This window comes from Bombyx mandarina, chromosome 06 (genome assembly GCF_030267445.1).
Source record: "Bombyx mandarina strain Sakado chromosome 06, ASM3026744v2".
In the NCBI taxonomy this organism is placed as follows: domain Eukaryota; kingdom Metazoa; phylum Arthropoda; class Insecta; order Lepidoptera; family Bombycidae; genus Bombyx; species Bombyx mandarina.
This window is the reverse complement of record NC_143213.1, coordinates 560542-582377: the sequence shown is the minus strand read 5'-3', so window position 1 is coordinate 582377 and position 21836 is coordinate 560542. Positions and strand designations below refer to the sequence as shown.

At 37.0% G+C, this 21836-nt stretch overlaps 2 protein-coding genes across 5 annotated transcripts in view; one reads left to right on the top strand and one right to left on the bottom strand.

The window, feature by feature from the left end:
* Positions 1-21836, top strand: part of ChAT (Choline acetyltransferase) — a 78161-nt gene that overhangs the window by 34640 nt on the left and 21685 nt on the right. For both annotated transcript variants that reach the window (XM_089728241.1, XM_089728242.1), the window contains exons 2-3: positions 19132-19211; positions 19632-19823. In XM_089728241.1, coding sequence (XP_089584367.1) covers positions 19671-19823 — 153 coding nt within the window. In that variant the 5' untranslated portion in view covers positions 19132-19211; positions 19632-19670. The remainder of the gene's footprint in view (positions 1-19131; positions 19212-19631; positions 19824-21836) is intronic.
* On the bottom strand, positions 3560-16937 carry LOC114240981 (translocator protein). Of its 3 annotated transcripts, none has more exons than XM_089728230.1 (4): positions 16738-16937; positions 6024-6261; positions 4963-5057; positions 3560-4333 (listed from the first exon to the last, which is right to left on the bottom strand). In XM_089728230.1, exons 2-4 carry the CDS (start codon positions 6256-6258, stop codon positions 4178-4180), a joined length of 486 nt encoding a protein of 161 aa, XP_089584356.1. In that variant the 5' UTR covers positions 6259-6261; positions 16738-16937; the 3' UTR covers positions 3560-4177. The 3 variants fall into 3 exon arrangements, with proteins under 3 accessions (XP_089584356.1, XP_089584354.1, XP_089584355.1); XM_089728228.1 differs by lacking the exon at positions 16738-16937 and adding an exon at positions 10542-10878; XM_089728229.1 differs by lacking the exon at positions 16738-16937 and adding an exon at positions 6825-7098.

The following is a 21836-nucleotide window of genomic DNA, read 5'->3' as shown; positions in this document are numbered from 1 at the left end:
ATATTAACGAAGCTTTGAAAATTGTGAAAAGAAAATGTATTTTACTGTCACAACCTTTAATGAGAAGAAGAATTTTATACTTTTAATAGATTCTGATGCTACCCGGGGGAAGATGAGGTCAATGAAAGTAACATTTAAACATACATTGAATGTATCCGTTTGTGACTTAATGGTTAAGATGGTTTTTATTTTTTATCGCTTAGATGAATGGACGAGCTCACAGCCCACCTGGTGTTAAGTGGTTACTGGAGCCCATAGACATCCACAACGTAAATGCGCCACCCACCTTGAGATATAAGTTCTAAGGTCTCAAGTATAGTTATAACGGTGTATGTGAATTGAGTTATTCGACTATAAGAGCTTTATAGTGAAGCTTTCATTCGTTGTTTTCAAACATTTACTTAAATGTAATTTTTTTGTAAGTCTTTTTTACTATAAATGTTCTTTTTTACTATAAATGTGTTAACTGGCTGTCCTAGTAGTTGGGTACGGTCGTTATTTTTATGATATTTGTATCTACTAGGATCGTCTATGGGTTTGTAATTAAGATTGGGCCGGATTTCTTTATTTTCGGAGCCCGAAAATATCTCCTATGCCCCCGGGTTAGTTATTAAAACATATTCAAAGAACCTGAAGGTGTTCTTGTAGAGTTATTTATGATGTTGATGTTTAAAATAATTAGAATCCAGAGCTCTGACTTTCGTATTCAATTATGCTGGTTTTTAAATGCGACGGTAAGCATCGGTTTTTAACCCACAGACACAGCCCACTGAGTTTCTCACCGGATCTTCTCAGTGGATCGTGTTTCCGATCCGGTGGTAGATTCTGCGAAGCACTGTCCTTGCTAGAGCCAGTGTTAGCAACACTCCGGTTTGTTCCCCGTGAGCTCACGTACATGTTAGTGAAGCTGAAATAGCCTCTCAAGGCTATCAGCATAGGTTGGAAAAAAATATATCGGTTTTTTATTTTACTCCAAAATTATACTAGTTTTAGCTAGCTGGTACTAGCTATTACTGGTATCTATATATGTTTTATCTATAGAGCTTCGTTTTCTTCCCACATACAACCTATTTTGTTCGTTCTATTTCAATTCACTATTATTCAGAATTATTAATTTTGTCGTTAGTGTGTTACGTCGCAGATGCAAATCAATCAATTACGGGATATTTCATAACCATACCAATAATAACGGAATTTGAACTTAGCTGTCTTAACAATAAAGTAAATAATTCATCGAACCAATACAGGAGTTTTCAAGCACTTAAAATTGGACCGTTTCAGAATTTTGCTTCAGTTCCCATGAAGTATTCTTAAACAAATTGGATTCGCTTTTGCTCCATTTCAACTGTATTACTAAGTGAATAAGATTGTGAATCGTTTGGTAAAGTAGTGTAGGGATGGTCTGTGTAGGGGTGAGTTTGTTATGGTAAGTAATTAGACAAATTAGCGAGGGCAGCATCTTTGCTGCAGTGGTTGAATCAAGATATTTGCGAATTGTTAGATAACAAATTTCGATCGTATTTTGTATACATACAGGTATATTTATTTATAGAGCAATCGAATTCTCGGCGCGAAGTAAGGAACGTAGGCAGACGGACATTACGGCTATTTAGAAGGCCTTAAATATTTCACAAAATCATCGAACTATTTATATTTAGGGCTCAATGTTTATAAAAATTTTAGAGAAACCGCCCGTGTTGGAGTACTACAAGTTCAATCATGGTTTGTTTTTAATTTATCAAGTTCTGATCGTGACAAGGAATTTAAACAATTTAACTTCCTTGTTAAAATTGTTTAAATTCGTTTTACAAATTTTAAAAGCTGATTTTTTTACACGTTTCTTATTGTAAGTAAATATTTAAATGTCTGTGATAACAGTGAAAGCAAATGAAACAGGACTCGAGCCCTCTATAAACAAAATCAATTGAAGTCTTTGATCAGACAAGCAGCATCCAACTTGTTTGTGCCGGTTCGTTTTCATTAGTGTTTTAGTATTTGTTTGTTTGTTGGTTTAGGGATGGGATTAGATTAATGTTTTATTTATCAAATAATAGTTTTCGATCTAGTTTTTCAATGGTTTTCAATGGCAACTTGAAAAAGGTAGGGATATTTTACCTTTTTGACCTTATCAGTGTGTATATGATGTGTGTATATGTATATGTGTATGTGTTTGATGTTTCGCTAAATATACGTCGGTCGGTAGTTTGATATGAATAGCATTCTGCATGCCAATTTGAAACGGGTTAACATAAAAAGAGACAAAAAATCTTCATGAACTTTGGGTCATTAGAATTAAGACGTTACAGATTTCACTTTTCACAGTTAGTGGTGAAATATTAAATCGAATCAACCTTGCAATAAAAAAGAAAGCACTTCAAAGAATCGCATTACGTCCTTGAAGCGATGTCGGGAAAAACCTTAACAGCTATAGAGCAGGGTTGGCAGTGGGGTTGGAAAGGGTCAGACGTCCGTGAAAATTTAACAAGCACTTCTTCCCCCCGCTACACAAAGGTGGAACTAGGGCTTGTTACGATTTGGCAGTCGTACCTACCTGTTTTTAATTTTTAATTGGCGCATACGAGTGGATACCCAATTCTGATGTTTCTAAGTGAAGTAGTCAAGTATTTTTTGCCTTTAGCTAATGGGCTGTGTGATTTAAAATATTAACCGAATACTAATCATCATCCCATGTGTACCACCACCAGCTTTGAGACATGAGGTGAGAGTCTCAATTGTATGGCATAAAGACCATTAGTTCAACCCAATGACAGAAACGACAGGATCCTTTAAATATTAAAATAGTAAATTTGGGGAGTATGATATAATTCGGTCATGTCGGACATGTGATGAGACGAAATGACAATGAGGTTGTTAAGATAGTTTTAACTATGAATGTGTAAGGCTTTAGAGGAAGAGGTAGACCTAAGAAAAAATGGATGGATTGTGTGAAAGACGATATGTGTAAGAGGGGAGTGAGTGAAGATATGGTATATGATAGAGAAGTATAGAAGGAGAAAACATGCTGCGCCGACCCCAGGTGACTGGGAGAACGATGATGGTGATATTATTCGGTCATTTCCTTTTCAGTATCGTACCGCCCACCAACGGAACAGAGTTCCTCCTTACTACCTGGGAGTGATCATCGGCTATGATCATCAACTCAATATTACCACGCACCATTTGGCTCTAAACAGAATTCATTCAAGGTGTTCCTTAAGCGCAATACCATGTCTGTCTTCAAACAAGGTATAAAAGAGTCCTCGCATTAAAAGGCAGATGCTTGGTTTTGTCGTTGGTATAACTGGTACCTGATAGATTTATACGTATTGGGGCAACTTGGCATGTGGTACGCTTGTCTGTCTTCGAAGACAATGAAACTTTTCTTGGAGAACATCGTAGTTTTAAGTTCTATTCTGGGTGGTCTTTTGATGGTCAAGCCCTAGTATACCCTGGTTCATAGTTGGGTGGGATGATTGGAGATAATGATGACTTAGAACACAAGTTGGGCGTCGCAGAACGAGGCAGAACGTTGAATTCAATATCAATGAAAACCAAAAAATCAACTTTGAGAGTATTTATTATTCGCAAAACGAAGAAATCAAAAGCTTTGAAACCTGTAGCCTCTTTGTAGCAATCTACGGAGTATTTCGTAGCTAAGCTAATAACGCGACACTGCGGGCTGTAGACTGATTCAACCCAATGATTCAGGTTTTGTTTAATGAATCATTGAATCCAATTTACCCTTCTTGTATTCTTAATTTGAACATGGATATTTTGATAAGCGTCTAGGGCCGGAGTCTCCGTCTTCTGATCATTCAATCATTAAGCTTAGTGTTCTTGTGTGCTATGTATTTTAGCAAATTTGTATCTTATGCATTTGCCATTCGACATCAATACCTACTCTATATTGGAATTTATCAGATAACAAAGATGTGACTATGATGTAGGCTTTAGACGTACTTGACACATCTACCTTTTTTGTAACTAATTCAAGTTGAGCTCTCAGTGCTCCGTATATTATAATAAAATTTTGCTAATCAAAATATCGTACCCACAAAAACTATAGCGACTTAATCTCGCGTTTATTTAATTAGTTTAACAATGGCTGTCATGCTGTCTGTACTATTACTATACAAATTAAACTAATGACTGCGTAAGAGGATAAAGACGATGTTCATTAATTAAGATGCCAAAGAGTAGCAGTTAGGCAGGTAGCAAATATTGACCACGCGATGTACGGTAGGAAGAGGCCAGCTGCCCATCTGTTGACCATATAGAAGCTTATTGCGCAGCCCACTGCTAGTATATCTAATATCACAATATGTAGAAGAGCCTGAAAAAAAAAACAATATTTAAAAAATCACACCACGTCTTTGATCTAGGCCAGCGGTTCTCAACTACTGTGTTGGGATATCTCGCGTGTCGCCAGATTACAATTTCGACACTTTTTTCTAAATTAAACTCTTGGAAGCCGCATCCTTGGGGTACATATTGGGTAAATACGCAACTGCTCCCTAGACATTCATTTGACAATTGCTTTTAATAGACTTATATTGTGTAATTTAATAAATATACATCTTCCTTCGCTTTATTTATTCCAATGTAAATGTTGATCTTTTAGAACGATATTGAAAACAAATGTTATTATAAAGTAGATATGGTAATATAAAAATATTGGTTGAGTTTTTGAAAAGTATAAAAAATTTAGCATGAAAGTTTTTTAGTACATCACTGAATAAAATTTCTCTACTCCGCTTGTACTCCCGCATACGTCATTTTTCAATGAAATTTTCTTGAAAAATATATTTTAATAATATTTTTCTTTATGACCCAAACATTGTACACATCAACCATACGAAAAAATGTTATTATTGTATTGTAATGAAGCTACATCGGTACAACGACAACGGCTTTAGTTCAACTCCTTAGGATAAGAAAGCTCAATACTGATTCAATACTCACCAGTCCAAGCTTATGGAGTCCGAAGAACACAGGAGTCCACGTCCAGTTGACGAACAAATGAATCAGATAAAGAGTCAAAGGGAATTGCGACTTCTCTAGAAACATAATTAGGTTCACTTTAGAATGATGTTTACATTGTACATGAACACCAGTTAGCGCCGTCTTTCCTGGGACATATTTATTTATAGCTTCATGAACATTAATGTACATTTGCCGAACTAATGCCTAAGGTATTCTCTACTAGTCAACCAAGGGTGTTGTAGAAAAGAACGTAGTATGTGCATTGCAAATTACAAGAAAAATAGATACTTTACAATGCTTATATACTTACAATACTTAAATGCTATATACAATAATTATATACTATACTTTACAGAACTAAAATAGATGCTTTTATTGGTGGTAGGACGTCTTGTGGGTCCGCACGGATAGATACCACCACCCTGCCTATTTCTGCCGTGAAGCAGTAATGCGTTTCGGTTTGAAGAGTGCGGTGGCCGTTATACTGTAAACACTGAGACCTTACAACTTGTAGGAACCATAAATGTCCCCATAGCAACTAATAATAATACCTATATGTATGTGTTAGCGATAATTATATTGCAGTGATTCTATGTCAGTCTCGGGATTGTCGGGCTGTCGATAGCACGTTAGGTTGTAATCCTAATATACGTTAGTCACTTAACTGAACACGTGTCTTATTAATCGTTGCCCGATATAGAGACTCGACAAACTCATCTCTCGCAGTAAGTGGCGGCATTTACGTTGTAGATGTCTATGGACTCCGGTAACCATTTAAACGGTAGGCAGCGGCTTGGCTCTGCCCCTGGCATTACTGACGTCCATGAGTGACGGTAACCACTTACCATCAGGTGGGCCGTATGCTCGTCTGCCTATACAACAATAAAAAAAAAAAAACATGTAATGCGACGGTATAAAGGCTATTGTAGCGTAAATACTTGAAAACTGTTAGACTTTATGGTTGCTGCTTCAGGACGATAATCGACATCTTTCCTAATCTTACACTACGCAATGTACAACGACATACTTCCTGCACACACCTGTAAAGCCTCCACCGTCTCTGTATACCAAATAAGATGAATATCCTATCATGGTGTAGAATACTGTCCAAGCGGGACCGAAGACCCAGTTCGGTGGCGTCCAAGATGGTTTATTGATGGTGTCGTACCAGGAGTCTCCGTCAGGTCTGCTCACTTGACCCATAACTGAGATGCTACTTAACCATCCTCCGACATTAGGTAGGAGTAACGCAACTATTAAGACCCAGACCCTCATTATCTGTAAACAAAACAAATCTTAACTCATCGTCATCATCATTCTCCTACCCTTCTCCCAGTCACTTGGTGTTGGCGCAACATGCTGTCTCCTTCCATACTCCTCTATCAAATACCATTTCTTCGCTCATTCCCCTCTGACACATATCGTCTTTCACGCAATCTATCCATTTCTTCTTAGGTCTACCTCTTCCTCGAAAGTCTTCCACATTCATAGTTAAGCCTATTTTAACAACCTCATTGTCATTTCGTCTCATCATATTATGTCCATATCAAAAAAACTCTTAACAAAAGAATCTTAACTCATTATCATATCTTTATTTTTGTTTTTATCAATGAAATCTCCAGTACTACTAGACTGGATGTCTGTCTTTTAAGCACATCTCGTTGCTATCTTCGATAAAATAAACTTTGGTAACTTTAGCTCTGGGATAATAAATGCCACCTCACCCAGAAGCATAAGGTCGATGTCTCAATGATATTTGGTAGCGGAACGCATCACAGCTTCAGGTCACTCATAGGCAGGTGCGACTTTCCTAGTCGAGTATTGTAACATAGTATACTTACATTGGTATAAATTTTTGGTTTTCTCCAAACAGTTGATGGTTTAACACTTAAAGGTTCGAAGAAAAGAAATCAAATATTTAAAAAAAAAAACCACTTGTTTACAGACAGCACCGTAGCGCTCTTTATCTGAACTGAACAATGATGACTGATAACGTCATTGATATTAACATTGATAACGTGACAATGATTATCACAATTTTGTGATAAATCATACGGTCTGCTATGTTACTATCCGGCATATGGTCGCGGGGCAGTGGGTCAGACAAAATTATAATTTGTATAATGTGACAATGAATACTTGTAAATTGTTTTTGGACAGAAATTTCCTGTATTAAACCAGTAAGGGTCTAAATTTACGATTGTATTTCTTTTATATTGATAGTCGTCGTGTCCTAACGGATACAAATAATGATTATTATGAAATCCATTTATTTCACATATAATTATTAATCAATATTAATGTTACTACACGTGAAGCGTTTAAGACGAAGGTTCGAGAAGTTTTCGAGGGAACTGTTTCTGAGAGAGTTAGCAGAGTCATCTAATTGATAATATTTGTTTATATATGTTTTTATATGTTTATATTTATGTATATCTATATATTTATGTATATGTATTTATTTAAGTACGAGTATTTGTATCTATAAATATTATGTATACATATGTTTAAGTAATATCACCTTCACACTACACCTACCAAGCTTCATCTCTGCACTCCCCTAAGGTAGACTGTTAGAGAATGCCTATGGCATTAAGTACGCCTTTATACTTTCTAGTATAAGAAGTTATAAATAAATAAATATTAGTAGTGTGGCGGATAGCCATCATACAACGATGCCTGAATCGCGCTTACGACATTTTCAAGATAAGCTTGCACATATACAAGTTCCGAACAACATTTGGATTCGTCGGTCTAAAGAGTAATATCACCCGCTCGGTAGAAGATCTTCCCTTTGTCCTGAACTTACAGTAGCATTGACTTCTTAAAAATATGTTAGTAAGGTAAGGACATAGTAACAAAATCAAAGTAAAGAACAACATACACTGACATATAATACAATAGCTGAGTCCCGCGATGTAACCCGCGGTTGTTTTCGTACCGCGGGTGACGCCGCGAGGCAAAGCTAGTTCTAAAAAAAGTAGTCTAAGTTACTCCTTATAACATCAGCTACCTATCAATGAAAGTTCCGTCAAAATCGGTCTAGCTGTTCCAGAGATTAAACAAAAAACAAAAGAAAAAAAAACAAACAAACAGACAGGCAAAAATTGTAAAAAAAGTTATTTTGGTGTATGTACCGTATATATATTCATATTATGCATGTAGTAAAAAGCGGCTATTTCAATATTACAAACAGACACACCAATTTTATTTATATAGATTAGAATGGCTTACTATTTCGAGCATATTTATGGATCTTCCTACAATGGTTGAGAAAAGGTCCATCTAACCTCGCGAACATCATGGCCAGGATGCTGTCAGAGCTAGCCCCTGTCCTGCGGATCAAGGACGCGCATCACTTTCTTAATATGGCAAAGAAATCGTCGATAAGCGCCTCCGCAAACATGCCCAATGCGCGGCAGAATCGAGGCAGTCCATCAGTATCCTAAATGCATCGTTATACTGTACACGCAGGGCGTTATACTGCCTTTGCGAGTAACTAACTGTTGGAGAATTGTAAACATAATTTCATCTTATCTGTATTGTCAAAAATGATTCACAATTTGCTTACATGAACACAATTTGTGTTCTTTGCTTTTATAAGTTTGTTTCTTCCTTTTCCTCTTTGCATTAAAACTGTTACATATTTTATTCCGGAGTATTATTTCAACATTAACCCACAGACTGCACGTGTAGAAAGAAATATAATATGCTATGAAGAGCGTAATCTTTGTTTCTCTGAATAAAAGGCCGGGTGAGCTCATATCGAGCGACGCCATTGTGCCGGTGCTCAAATCCCACAGACGGACATAATTTTTTCAAATAAAATACGTGTAATTTACAATACTCACTATAATATTACGTTTTTCTTTCTAACATTAACCAAATTATCGATATATGGAAAGAAAAAAAAAATGACTATTACCAAAAAGTTTCATTGAAAACTTTCAAGAGCTACTTAAGAAAAAATAAGAAGATCGGTTGACAAAGTGAGGAAAATTGATAATGTAGGGTTTGGGTTTTTGGAACAAATGACAAACGTTATGATCGAGCGTACATTTTTATTCTTAAACTAGCGACCCGCCCTCGCTTCGCTTCGGAAACATTAAAACACACATGAAACAAAAAAAAAATATAAAAAAAAAATTAAAAAAAGTAGCCTATGTTCATCAGGGACAATGTCGGCTTCTAATGGAAAAAGAATTTTTCAAATCGGTCCAGTAGTTTCGGAGCCTATTCGAAACAAACAAACAAACAAATCTTTCCTCTTTATAATATTAGTATAGATATAGACTAGCTGTACGCATCCGCTTCGCTGGGCATTTAACATTAACATTATTATTTCTCACCCCCACAAAGATTTTCATCATTAACGCCCCTGCAACTGGTGTAGGGAGTCCAACACTCAAATAAATATTAGCATATCCGTTAAGTACATGTATTTTCTACATGGATACCGAGTTTCAAGTCAATCGGATGCATGGTTCAGTAGTTATAACGGAACATCCTTAAAAACCACTGTAGATTTATATATTAGTATAGATGTATAATCACGTGTTAAGTCTGATAGATAATAAACACACTTAAATTTTAAGAGCTGAGTTTTACATCTTTCAATTTAGCCCACTGAGTTTCACGCTGGATCTTCTCAGTGGGTCGCGTTTCGGATACGGTGGTAGATTCTGCGAACCATGGTTCTTGCTAGGGTTGGTGTTAGCAACATCGTCAGGTTTAAGCCCCGTGACCTCACCTACTCGTACTAGTGAAGGTACGCTGAAATGGTCTCTCAAGACCATCAGCTTAGGTAGGAACAAAAAAAACAAAAATTTCTTTCAACTACGACGTAACGAATATGGCGGATCAGTCAAAGACTGTATTCCATAGAGTGGTCATCAAAGATTAATGAGATGAGAATCGACATTAGCTTGCATACTCGTTACATATAACTAAGCGTTTTGTCTTTTTCAAATAATGTAATCACTATTTTTGATTGATAAAGATATTGGTATAGTTCGGTATATTACTCTTTTTAATTAGTGACACCAGGTAGTGGGTGTTACGGGCACTGCTGACGTCATAAGCGACGATGGGGACTCACTATCAGTTGAGCTGTATGCTCGTTTGCCTGTGGCGGCAATACGAATCAAAAGAAAAAAAACAAAATGTGTGCAATTCACAGGTGGTAGAAGTGAAGCCTTCCAAAATTAAAATACAATTATCCTAAACGTCTTAAGTATATGTAAAATTTTGTCATTAGTAAATAATTGTAAGGTAGCGCCCTCTGTGAATTGATATTTTAATTTCACGTATAATGCTAAATTAACAAGAGCTTTCATACACACGTTAGTATTAAAAAATCTCACAGATGGCGCTGTATTAAATAGTATGTATATTTCTGTCTCATTCTTTGCTGGCTTCATCCTACACATTTTTGTATTTGTGTCTCTTACCTGTCGTTTTTTCCGTTGCATCCGGTTTGAAATCACAGCGATTCTAAAGAAGTTTTCACTTCAAAAGGAAGTAAATCTATCCATTGATCAATAAAATTGGTACTTAACTGTTTTGTTTTCTCCTAGATTTAAAAACATTTTACTTTAGCTTTAACTCATTTATTTCATACAATGTTTCGAACTTTGCTGTCAATGGCTTCTGTACTGGACGAGTGCTCTTTGTCTCAAAAGTGTTTATACTTAACAATGCATCGTGTAAAGTGTAAACTCACAAAAATACAACATGCGATATAGCAAACACTCAATTTACAAGTTTCGTTGCAATACAACCCTCACACCTGACGAGGTGGGCGATCGATATGGCACCTGCGTTGTCATGGCAACGCCGATCACAGCGCCATCTGTATCCGGTCTAACTTGAAAGCGGATAGCGGATTTTCCTATTCTACGACTGCTGGATTTAAAACACGTTTCAGACTTGCGTAGCGTTGGTTATTGTAATATAATTACAATATTGTCGGGCACGTTTGGCCATTTATTAAAAGTTCTACTGTATTTAGTACCAAATGTAACTGTAACTATACTTGAGACCTTAGAACTTATATCTCAAGGTGGGTGGCGCATTTACGTCGTAGGTGTCTATGGGCTCCAGTAACCACTTAGGACCAGGTGGGCTGTGAGCTCGTCCACCCATCTAGCGATAAAAAGATAGATAGGTAGGTAGAGTCCACCTGATCGTAGGTACGCGTATCGCCACTAATGTGCGTCGGCGGTTGAGTAATGAAGCCAGGACGCTGTCCAGTGGCCTTTCTTTAGCCTGTTTTCGAAAAATGACAGCACCGGTGTAGCACAACTTGAGAAAAAAAAAATTGAATCGTATTTGCGTGTCTGTCAAATCATGTTTTACTTTCGAAGTAAAAAGGTATGACAGCCCGCTTCCGCTCATGCCACGGGCAAGTCTCGTGGGACTGTAACACGCCATACATCACGTAAGGGTTGCGTAATTAAGTTGTGGAGGACGAGCGCAGTCGAGACGCGTTATTATGTTATGGTCATCGGCACAAAAAAGTTGAATTAATCAATTTATTAGGAAGGACTGTTTTTGACTAAAATTTAAAAAACGATTTAAATTTTTTTATCTTACCTACCGCCCAATAGTAAGTACATTTTCAAAAGAATGTATGCCTGTAATAGAAAGGATTTTTATTTCACCAAAATTATTCTTTGGATGTCAAACAACGACCGGGTATTGGGTTTGATTCGAAAACGCTACATTGAAAACTTCAAACGCCGAGTCGGCTCTTTTCACATGAGCAATGGTGGTTAAAATTAATTAGAGCCGCTACTTGTTTTGACTCATTTTCATGGGACTCTTTATTCCGTAGAAAAAATGCTGACCTAATTCAGTAGACGGCATATAGCCTCCCGACTAAAAGCGGTCACTGCCATCCCTACACTTAGGCCATTGCAGGGATGCAGAGGAAATTACTGATTATAAAAACAGTCAGTCACGAAGTATGTACCGTAACTATCAAATTATCTGTTATCAACTCAATCAGTCATAGTTTCTTCATGGTTATTTTCGTTCATTATTAAGTATAACTCAGAACGAATTATATCGTCGTTATTGCTGATTAATGAAATCAACTCCGTGCATTAAGGTTGTAGCTGTCGGATAATCTGACAGTGATATTTTAGTGTTGACGCGACGTGGCGTGGCGCGACGTGGCGCGTCTTGGCGTGGCGCAACTCGGTGTGTCTTGACATTTTATATTTAATGTAAAACTTTGTAAAAAATGTAATGAGTTTATTGTTGATTATTTTTGTGGCCTTGAGTACTTTATACAATATATTATATATTATATAAATATATACAACATATATTTAGTGTAGAATACTTTTGTGATGAGAATTCAAAACATTGTAAATGATAATGGAAATATATTAAAGGTTAAAGGATGTCAGACTATATTAACCAGCCACGATGATATTTTTTTATTTGCTATCAATATTCGTCGCTTTGCAATACAATACAAATAAAAACGAGTTGACACATGAAATCTACGGCCTCAAACCTCGTGTCTCAATGCGTGCATCCGAAATAAAACAAAAAAATGTTTAATTTGGTAAATTAATGTTTTCCCTTTACTTCAGATACTAAACCCATAACGATCTCGGAAACGATGCAAATACATCTTAATTATAACTATTAAAATATCGTTTTTTTTTTTTTTTTATAGACTTAGTGTTAGGCGTAGTGCTTAGTCTGAAAAGCATTTTAGCTTCGCTGTAATCTTTAGTCAAGCTACGGATATAAATCCAAAATTAGATCGTTTTAAAACATTTCAAGCTTTGCTGGGTAATAAAGCAATTAATAATAATACAATCTGCGTAACTTTCGCCATAATATAAAATATTTTGAAAGCCGAAATCGATACTGGGCGGCTGGCCGTGTGAATCCTCACCTGTGCGGTGTATGGTCTAAGTGCTTTACGACGATTGAAAGCAGAGCTTAAGCGATGCGCTGAGACTGGCTTTGTTTATCTTAAATTGAACATTGTATAAGGGTAAAAATGTTTTTAATGATATCCATATACGTATGTGTAATATATAAACAACGTTGTTTAGATAATTTTTTGTCTGGAAACTACCTTGAACTACGCATTTTCACTGCGTATCCAGAGGTTATATCTGTGCCGTACTCTCTTTTTCAACCCGTATCTACCAAATGCCGAGTGTAGGTCTCTTCGGATGCACCCCATTCTCTTTGGTCTCTTGCCTTTCGCATCCAGTCTCTACCATCTACTTTGACCAGGTTATCGGTCCACCTCGTTAGCTGTCTGCCCACGTTACGACGTGCAGTACGAGGTCTCCACTCCAGTACTTTTATGCCCCACCAATTATCAGTGCGATACTAACTAACTAACCGTACTAACTGGCATAAAATTTCTTCTTCAGTGTTATTTAATTTTGAGCGCTACGTCATGTCGTTGTCTTATGCCGTTGTCTGACTTGCTTCATCTCCAGAGGCTGCGTCTCCTCCAGTCTCCAGCCAAATTTGCATCAGTAGCATGGATACTCGTTCGAACAAGGATCTTGATTGTCTCAAGATCCGTAGATATAACGTGTGTACTTTGTTGATGAACGTATTTTGTATTTGTACGTATTTTGATGAAGCTCTATCTTCAATTACTACTGTATTTTAATTAATTGCAAAAGGCATCCAAGAGGATAGCTATCACAGTAGACCTATGCTTTGATGAAGGTCACCGGAATCTTGATATAGATACTTGGATTCCTTTCACTCTCATATGTCGATATCTGTTATTTTTAACATTTTTTAAGCACACAGACACAGTTTCGTCAAAGTTCTCCTGGAAATAATTTACTCTTATTTTGGCGTACGAGAGTATGGTTCTTGTGAGTAATTCATTATAGGGTTCTCTCTCTTCTCAAGTTACGGTTGTGCACAGAACCTGGCAAAAGAGATTTATTGTAAATACTTGCCCGAACACTACTACGGAACTATCAAAGGTAATTTGTCGACATTCATTACTGTGGCCGGTCCTATAGGGGAGAGAAATCACCAATAATTAACGAACAGAAACTGCTGAGAGGGTGAATTTCGGATTTTTTCCGAGAATCAACGGCCGGAATGAAATTTTTTTGTGAAATGACACAAGGATACCCGACCAAGTTAATGGAAGGAAATTAACTGTATTTTTTGTTTGGTTCGATTGCCTCGACGGCCGTCTTAATGTACGTCCAATTTTGTGGTTTTTGATGTGATTGTCCCGAGATTCGAAAGATGGGTCATAGCGCATCGCTCACAAACGAATAAAATAGCATAGATATGAATCGCGCTATCAATATTTTCAACAAAAGTTTGCATAGTAAATACAACTTCCAAACAACAACATTGGGATAGATTGTCATTAAGTCTGTTAATGTTATTATATTTAAAATACCTACTGTAATAAATAAAACGTTAATTAATTATAAGTCTACAATTATTAAGGGTCACCACGGCGGATCGCAGTGACCTTGCTTATCGTATCCAGATGCTCAATTGAATTACTGGTGGTCTTGTGAGCCATGCCAGCACGAATTGGTACCACCGCCCTGCCTATTTCTGCCGTGAAGCAGTAATGTGCTTCGGTTTAAAGGGTGGGGCAGCCGTTGTTCTATAACAACTGAGACCTTAGAACTCATGTCTCAAGATGGTAAGGTCTTTTGCCTCATGGTATTTTAAGTGTCTCAAGGTATTTTATAGCCTATATACATTTACATTGTAGATGTCTATAAGCTCCGGTAACCATATAACATCAGGTAGGCCGAGAGCTTTTTTATTTATTGCTTAGATGGGTGGACGAGCTCACAGCCCACCTGGTGTTAAGTGGTTACTGGAGTCCATAGACATCTAGAACGTAAATGCTACCGCCCCCCTTGCGATATGAGTTCTAAGGCCTCAGTATAGTTATGAGTTATATGTTGGCGTCTAATGTGTGGTTTGAACATTCATACCACAGAGGCTGACCTCTGATAGTCCACCGGCTGTGAGGTCCCGTGATGCTATCAGCGACGACCCTGGCTCGGCGTCTCGTATGGGCGGGGAAGGATGTGTTTTAGGCGAAACACTCCACCTTGCCCCCGTCTGCTTGGGTTGAGTTCTCATCCGATGCTCGAGTGTGGGTTATTGAACGACAGAGAGTTTAAGTCGATTCCACTCTAACTTGCTCCGCCTACCGCCCCAACGCGTAGGCGGAAGTCGATCGATTTTTCTCTAGTACAAATTCCCATACAACAGGAAAACTTCTAACTTGGAGCTGTTCAATAAATATTGTGTTTTGTTCTTGTTGAATACAATAAAATTTTAATCAGTTTATTTCTCGGGTGCTGGCAACAGGGCACTGAAAAACTGCTTCTAACTCGCAATGCTGTTTTAATTCTCCTGTTTTATTATACATACCTCAAAATACGATACAAATTGATAATGTGGTTACCAAATGAACCGTGATATTTATATATTTAAGTCAAAATAGATAAATACAATTTTCTTCTCTTTGTTGACCGAATTTTTTATTTATTCGTTAGCTATCGAAGAGTTGAAGACGATTGAGAAGATGACAGTACATTTTTAAAACAGATGAGAAAATGCAACACACAAAATGAATCTAAGAGTTTAAGTATACCACAATACTGCTACCGTGGAACAGTAATGTTTCATTGTAATGTTGAGTGAACCAGCTCACGACCCAGCTGGTGTTAAGTGGTGAAAATGTCCCACCCATATCATAGCCGTTTTTTTTCGGGCCGTCGTCCGAACATCCTACGAGGTCCACGCATCCACGCCGGGGTATGTGGGATTTGGCAACCTGCAGATGTTGGAAGCAGACCGCGGGCCCAAGGAGTTTTAGGGCTCTATCGCACTAGACGACTCCCCAGCATTCTTACACCCGACGTCCGATCTCCGTCCGGGGTCAAAACCCGGTCAGAGTAAGGGGGTTCCCGCGGTCAACACTACAACCAGACTCGCGTCGCCACCCCTAGGTTTCATGGCTTCTCGGCCTTTTGGCTAAGATCAAAGTATAGCTGAAATACCACATCGTGAATGCCGTCACCCGCCTTGAGATACAAGGACGATCTCTCAGTTGTATTAAATAGCGGCTAGATCGGCCTTCGAACTAGAACGCACGATTGTTTTGCGGTAGAAACATGTGGGATACTGGAACCTACCTCATATTATAAAACGCCCCGCCACTTCTTATAGCACGCTATTCCTTCATCGCATTCATCGATCGCATTTGTTTGCGAGCATATGTTTTGTACGTACTTGTTTAGAAAAGTGTGTGCTTAGTGCGACATTTTTGTCGTTCTCGATAGCGTAAAAGTTAACTCAATTTTATGGAGTCGGAATGTTTGCCTCCGTTTGCCGCTAGGGGCGCTGTTCTAAACGCATACACGTTTGAGTTAACTTTTACGCTATCGAGAACGTTAAAAAATTCGCACTAAGCACGCCTGCGGGACTTGAACACCGTCCTACATGCATATTTAGAGACATATTTGGGGTATCTGATAAAGACAGTTACGAAATATGGAAAAGTATAGATCCCGAACGTCAATTAATTTAAGTAACGAAATGACCCTGCTTGGTTATTTTAGCGGTATTCCCTTGTACGGTCATCAGCCCTGCCAACCACCACTAACCACTAGATCACCACTAGCCAACTACTAGACCACTATACGATAAAATACAGAGTTTTGTATACAAATGTACTGTAATAATACAAAGTTTTATATAAACAGCCCAAGATACACGACTCTCAAAACAGCAATAAACGAAGAAATATCTCGTAATCCCAGCGGGACCAGATGCACTCTCGCTCGCAACGGATATTGCCACTAAATCTGTAAGGCCATCCGTACTCTCCTTGTAAAGTACGTGCTGCTACGAATGTATTTAGGGTTCGATGTAGGGGGGTCTTTGAAACTTTGATCATTATAAAAACGGGTTCCAATGGAATTTAGAAATTTATTTTCCGTACTCCTAAGCTGGTTTATATAGGGAAATGTCTAGCTCATTTCAAGTTGGACAGTCATTAGAAGCTTGCAGACATGAGACATGAGAATTTCACGCACCATAAGGTCAATGTCGCCGTGCCTTAGAGAAATGCCTAGAATACAGATTGAATTGTTTTAGATAAGCATTGTTTCTACTAGAAACACACTGTGACTATGACCCCGCCTGTGTGGACTCATAATACGCTCTACAATAAGTTTTATTGTTCTGATATTTCCTTATTTCCTTGTACTATTATATACTGTATTATTTGTATTATAGACAGACGAGAAACGGCCCACTTGATAGCAAGTAGTCACCATCACTCGTGCACATCAGCTATGCCAGGGATACAACCAAATCGCAAATTTTATATTATATTGCATGACAAATTCTGGTCAACTTGTCTCACTATGGTGCATTTTCGTGGCTGGCTGGTTCATGTCGTTTCTTTGTCCTACTTATTAACTGATAGTCTAAGGGGCAATCCCAGCTACGCTATGGCTGGTGAACTCACGGGGCTCGACCTGAGGAAGTTTATTAACACTGGCCCTAACAAAAGCAGTGCTTCGCAGAATATGCCCCCTAAACTAAGGCTTAGTAAATGTAGTAAGTAAATAATAATAGAAATAAAGGTCGAGTTTTTAGTGATGAGAGAGCGCGTCCGGTGCGTGTACTTGAGATGCTGACTAAAGACATTAGCTTAATGACACAGCTTTTATGTTCGTCGCATCGTTGAAACCGGACTTTATTAATCACTGGTTTTTACCGCTACCGGTTTTACCGGTTTTACCGGTTTTACCGGTTTTTCGCGTTAATGCAGGAAACATATTGACTCTCGGGAATTGTTTACTTTTTGAAAAGTGATGAAAAGTGTTCTAATCCTCTTTTAAAGTTAAGTACATAGTTAAGATATGAAAACATAACAAGAGTAAATTCATTTTCGTGTTTAAAGTATTCAAATGGATGGATTAGAAACAACACTAAATAAAATAATAGTACCTTACAATTATCTTTACCCTTTTTTACTATTTACTTTATTACTAAGTATATTAATTGAGTGGGTATCTAAAAAAATATTTCATTTATTAACATTTATTTAATGTTTTATACTCTTCTTATATATATTTTTGTGTACCAGTTACATAATACGCTTTGACGCATGAGGTCAGATCTTATTTCTCAATAAAAAAAATTATAATCCGTGTATGTATATATATATATATATATATATATATATATATGTATATATACAAGCATACGGCCCACCTGATGGTGAGTGGTTACCGTCGCCCATGGACGTCGGCAATGCCAGGGGCAGAACCAAGCTGCTGTGCCAAGCCTACCTTGCATATACTCCGAATGGTTACAGGCAATAAGATGAATTAATTGTCTAGCCTACTATACTTGTTTAAGCAATAAAGCCCCCTGAATTTTCAACTTAAGACGACTCTGGTTTTTTCCGTTCGTAAGAGCCCGTCGCTCCTAACACTAAGCAAACAGCTGCCAAGACACTTGAGAGAAGATAGAACGGATCAGATTACAAAATCATGTTAATTAAATGTTATCGTTGACCTGTTCAATATTCACTATTATGTATTCTTTAATAACTTTTATTCTATGTTTGTCTGAAATAGAAACGCAACGAGATATTGTGGTTTTAATACGCTTTTTATTAGCTTCAGACCTATGTTTGTAACGGAATCTTTGAACATGATTTTGACCCCCTTCAAAACATCGGATTATCTCGAAATTTGGTATACTTATTAATATCCGACGACAAAAAAAAAAAAAAGTTTAAAAAAACTAACAAAATACGCTTTTATAGATAATCTAACTAAAAAATAGAAAATAAATTTTAATACATTTGAATTAAAATTAGTGTAAGAAAAAATGATTTTATTGTATAAAAAAGCGTGGCGTGCTTTTTAGGATATTATCAAAATAACCCTTCTACTCATATCTGTTCATAAAATATTTATAACTACTGATACCATGCACCTCACGCTTTTTTACAAGAAAATCATTTTTGCTTACACTATTTTCAATTCAAATTTATTAAAAAAAAAAATATATTTCTGATTTTATTAGTGAAAATCGGATTTTGTTCGAAATTCTTATTTTTGTTGCGGATTCCAGCATGGGGAGAGTCTCTGCTCTCGCTGTCGAAGCGGTGGCTCAGCACCCAGCTCCACAGCACCGACGACGAAGAATTTCAGGTACAGTAATAAATTTGTAAAAAAAGTATTGAAAATTTAACATGACTTCAAATATCTTATAAGGTAACCTCTAGTTTACCTCTTATATAAATACTAGCTTTTGCCCGCGACTTCGTCCGCGTGGAATAGTTCACAAGTAATGCTTTATTTTGGAACAAATTTGGTTAGCATAAAAACGTTATAGTGAGCCAACCTTAACATGTAGACATATGCTGTCGCGGACTTTTTTTTAGATCTTTTAGAGGGGAACAATTCTGTCATACATTATTTTAGCGAAACTTTAACCGTTTCCGCAGCGCACGCAGCGAAAACTCTCAAAAGGGGAAAAAACCCGATTTTGAAACATACTTTATTGGTGCTCCGCTTGTATTGGTCTTAGCGTGAGGTTAGCCTATATGCTTCTTCAACGAATTCTTTTAGAATGTACAGCTGGCCAAATTGCCGGTGCCAGATCTGCAGATGACCATGGACAGCTACTTGGAGTTCGCCTCCGTAGTCGTGAGTCATCAGCAACTGGAACACTCCAAGGGATTGGTTCGAGGGTTTATGGAAGAGTTGGGCCCACAGCTTCAGGAATCACTGCTGGATAGGCAAAAGGAGATGGAGAATTGGGTTAGAGGGATTTTTTTTTAATTTTCTAGACTATTATTTTTATTGTCTTGGTACTATGTAGTATGCTGCTTGAGATGAGTCGTCTCATTGTATTTTATAATAGCTTCCCGCCCTTCAAACCAGACTGCAAACCTGATTCGTGGTAAAAATAGTCAGGATGGTGGTAGCTACCGATACGGACTTTGTTATTACAAATTTGTTTTACGGGAATGATTTTATTAAGCTATGCTATGCCCTTATAGTGGATATCATTCGTGATCAGGTGTTATGTACGTCTGCTTTAGAGATTGGTATCTAACTGCGGGATTTGAACTCCGTCATGGTCGTATCACTTAATATCACTGATAGGCCTGCCGTGAGCATGCCAATCACGTTATAGTTATATTTTTAATTAGACATATTTAAAAAAAGATGTATGTGGCTTTCTCAAATACGCGATATGTTGAGAGGCTAAGACAGGCCTTAAACAGTTATAGCTCTTACGATCGGACTTGCAGTTAACTCGATTCGTTTTAAATGTTATCGGTAGTAAGTGATTGATTTATCTCTAAACAAAGTCGACGTTGTTATTCAACATTCATTTGTTTCTTTTACAAAACCCATTTTTCCATTTCCTATCGATAAGAAACAACAGCGAACATGTTACCCAAAAATTATCCGACTTAAAATGAAAATCTATTTATTATTTGTTACTGTGGTACAATTGAATAGTGCTATAAAACAAACGGATTCGACATTCAAGAGTGACAGTCCTTTATTAATGAAGATTCTACAATCTGTGGACACGGCGACTAGTAATGAACATCTCCTTAACGTGACATTAAAACTATTAAAAAGTTTGTGTGTGTGTATGCGTGAGACTCTTAGACAGAAAGAAGAAAGGTTTTTCAACAGTGAAAACAATTTGTTAGACAACGAAGGGAGACAGTCATATGATACGGATTTATTAATTTATAGAAAGATTTTCAATAACACGTGCTATAACCTACGTCAGGAACTGGCTCAGGAAATAAATAAAACTCATGTCATATCGGTGGACCACGACATACTTCCTGATCGTGGAAATTGTGGAAAACATCGTGATTATATAACAGTCAAACCAGAATTAAGAAATCCAAATGATATGAACTTTCAAAATCTGATTTTCAACCTTTTGTTTAAAAGCAAAGAAAAACATAAATATAAGATAAAATCATACAATTTATTTGGGAAAGCAAAAATTCGTGTAGAAAACAATGACCGACATAGCGTAATAGTGATTTTTACATTACAAGCAGATAAAGATCTCCAAAAAGATGAAATTAATGAAGAAACGGTTAATGATGCCATTGATTCAAACACATCCATCGACATAGACATCATTGACGCGAAATATGATTCGAAAGAAAAAGAAAGTAAAGAAAATAAAAGTGATACAGTCTTAGACTGTAACTTAAAATCGATTTACGTTTTCCTAGTACGAAGTAAAAATGCAGGGCTAGTTAAAGTCTTCAAATTATTAAAGAAGAATGATAAAATTAAGGTTTATGTAGATATTACAACTAAAAGAAACCATACCGATTATACTTCAACGTGTTGTAATAATGAATCAATCTGTCGTATGGAAAACCCTGATTTAGACACAAATACAGTAAAAAATCTATATTCAACAAAAAGTGTAGATGTGATCGGAAATTATAAAGACACGATATCAAAAATTAAGTCTTTAGTAAAGTTGTACGATTTTAAATTGAAAGGGAATAGTAGTCTTACACAAACAACAGATATTATAGCTAAGTACTTGGATGATATAAATTTTTCGGTTAATAAAGTAGAAGAGCCAGAATTCGATATTAAAGTCATTAACAATGTGACTCCCAAACAAACAATACCCATAAAGACTTTATTTGGATCCAAAATATCTAATATAATACACAATAGCCTTTTAACCAGAGATCCAAATAAACTTTATTCTGCGGATATAAAACTTCCATTTTCAAATGTAAAAAGCTTAAATGATGAGCTTAGTACATC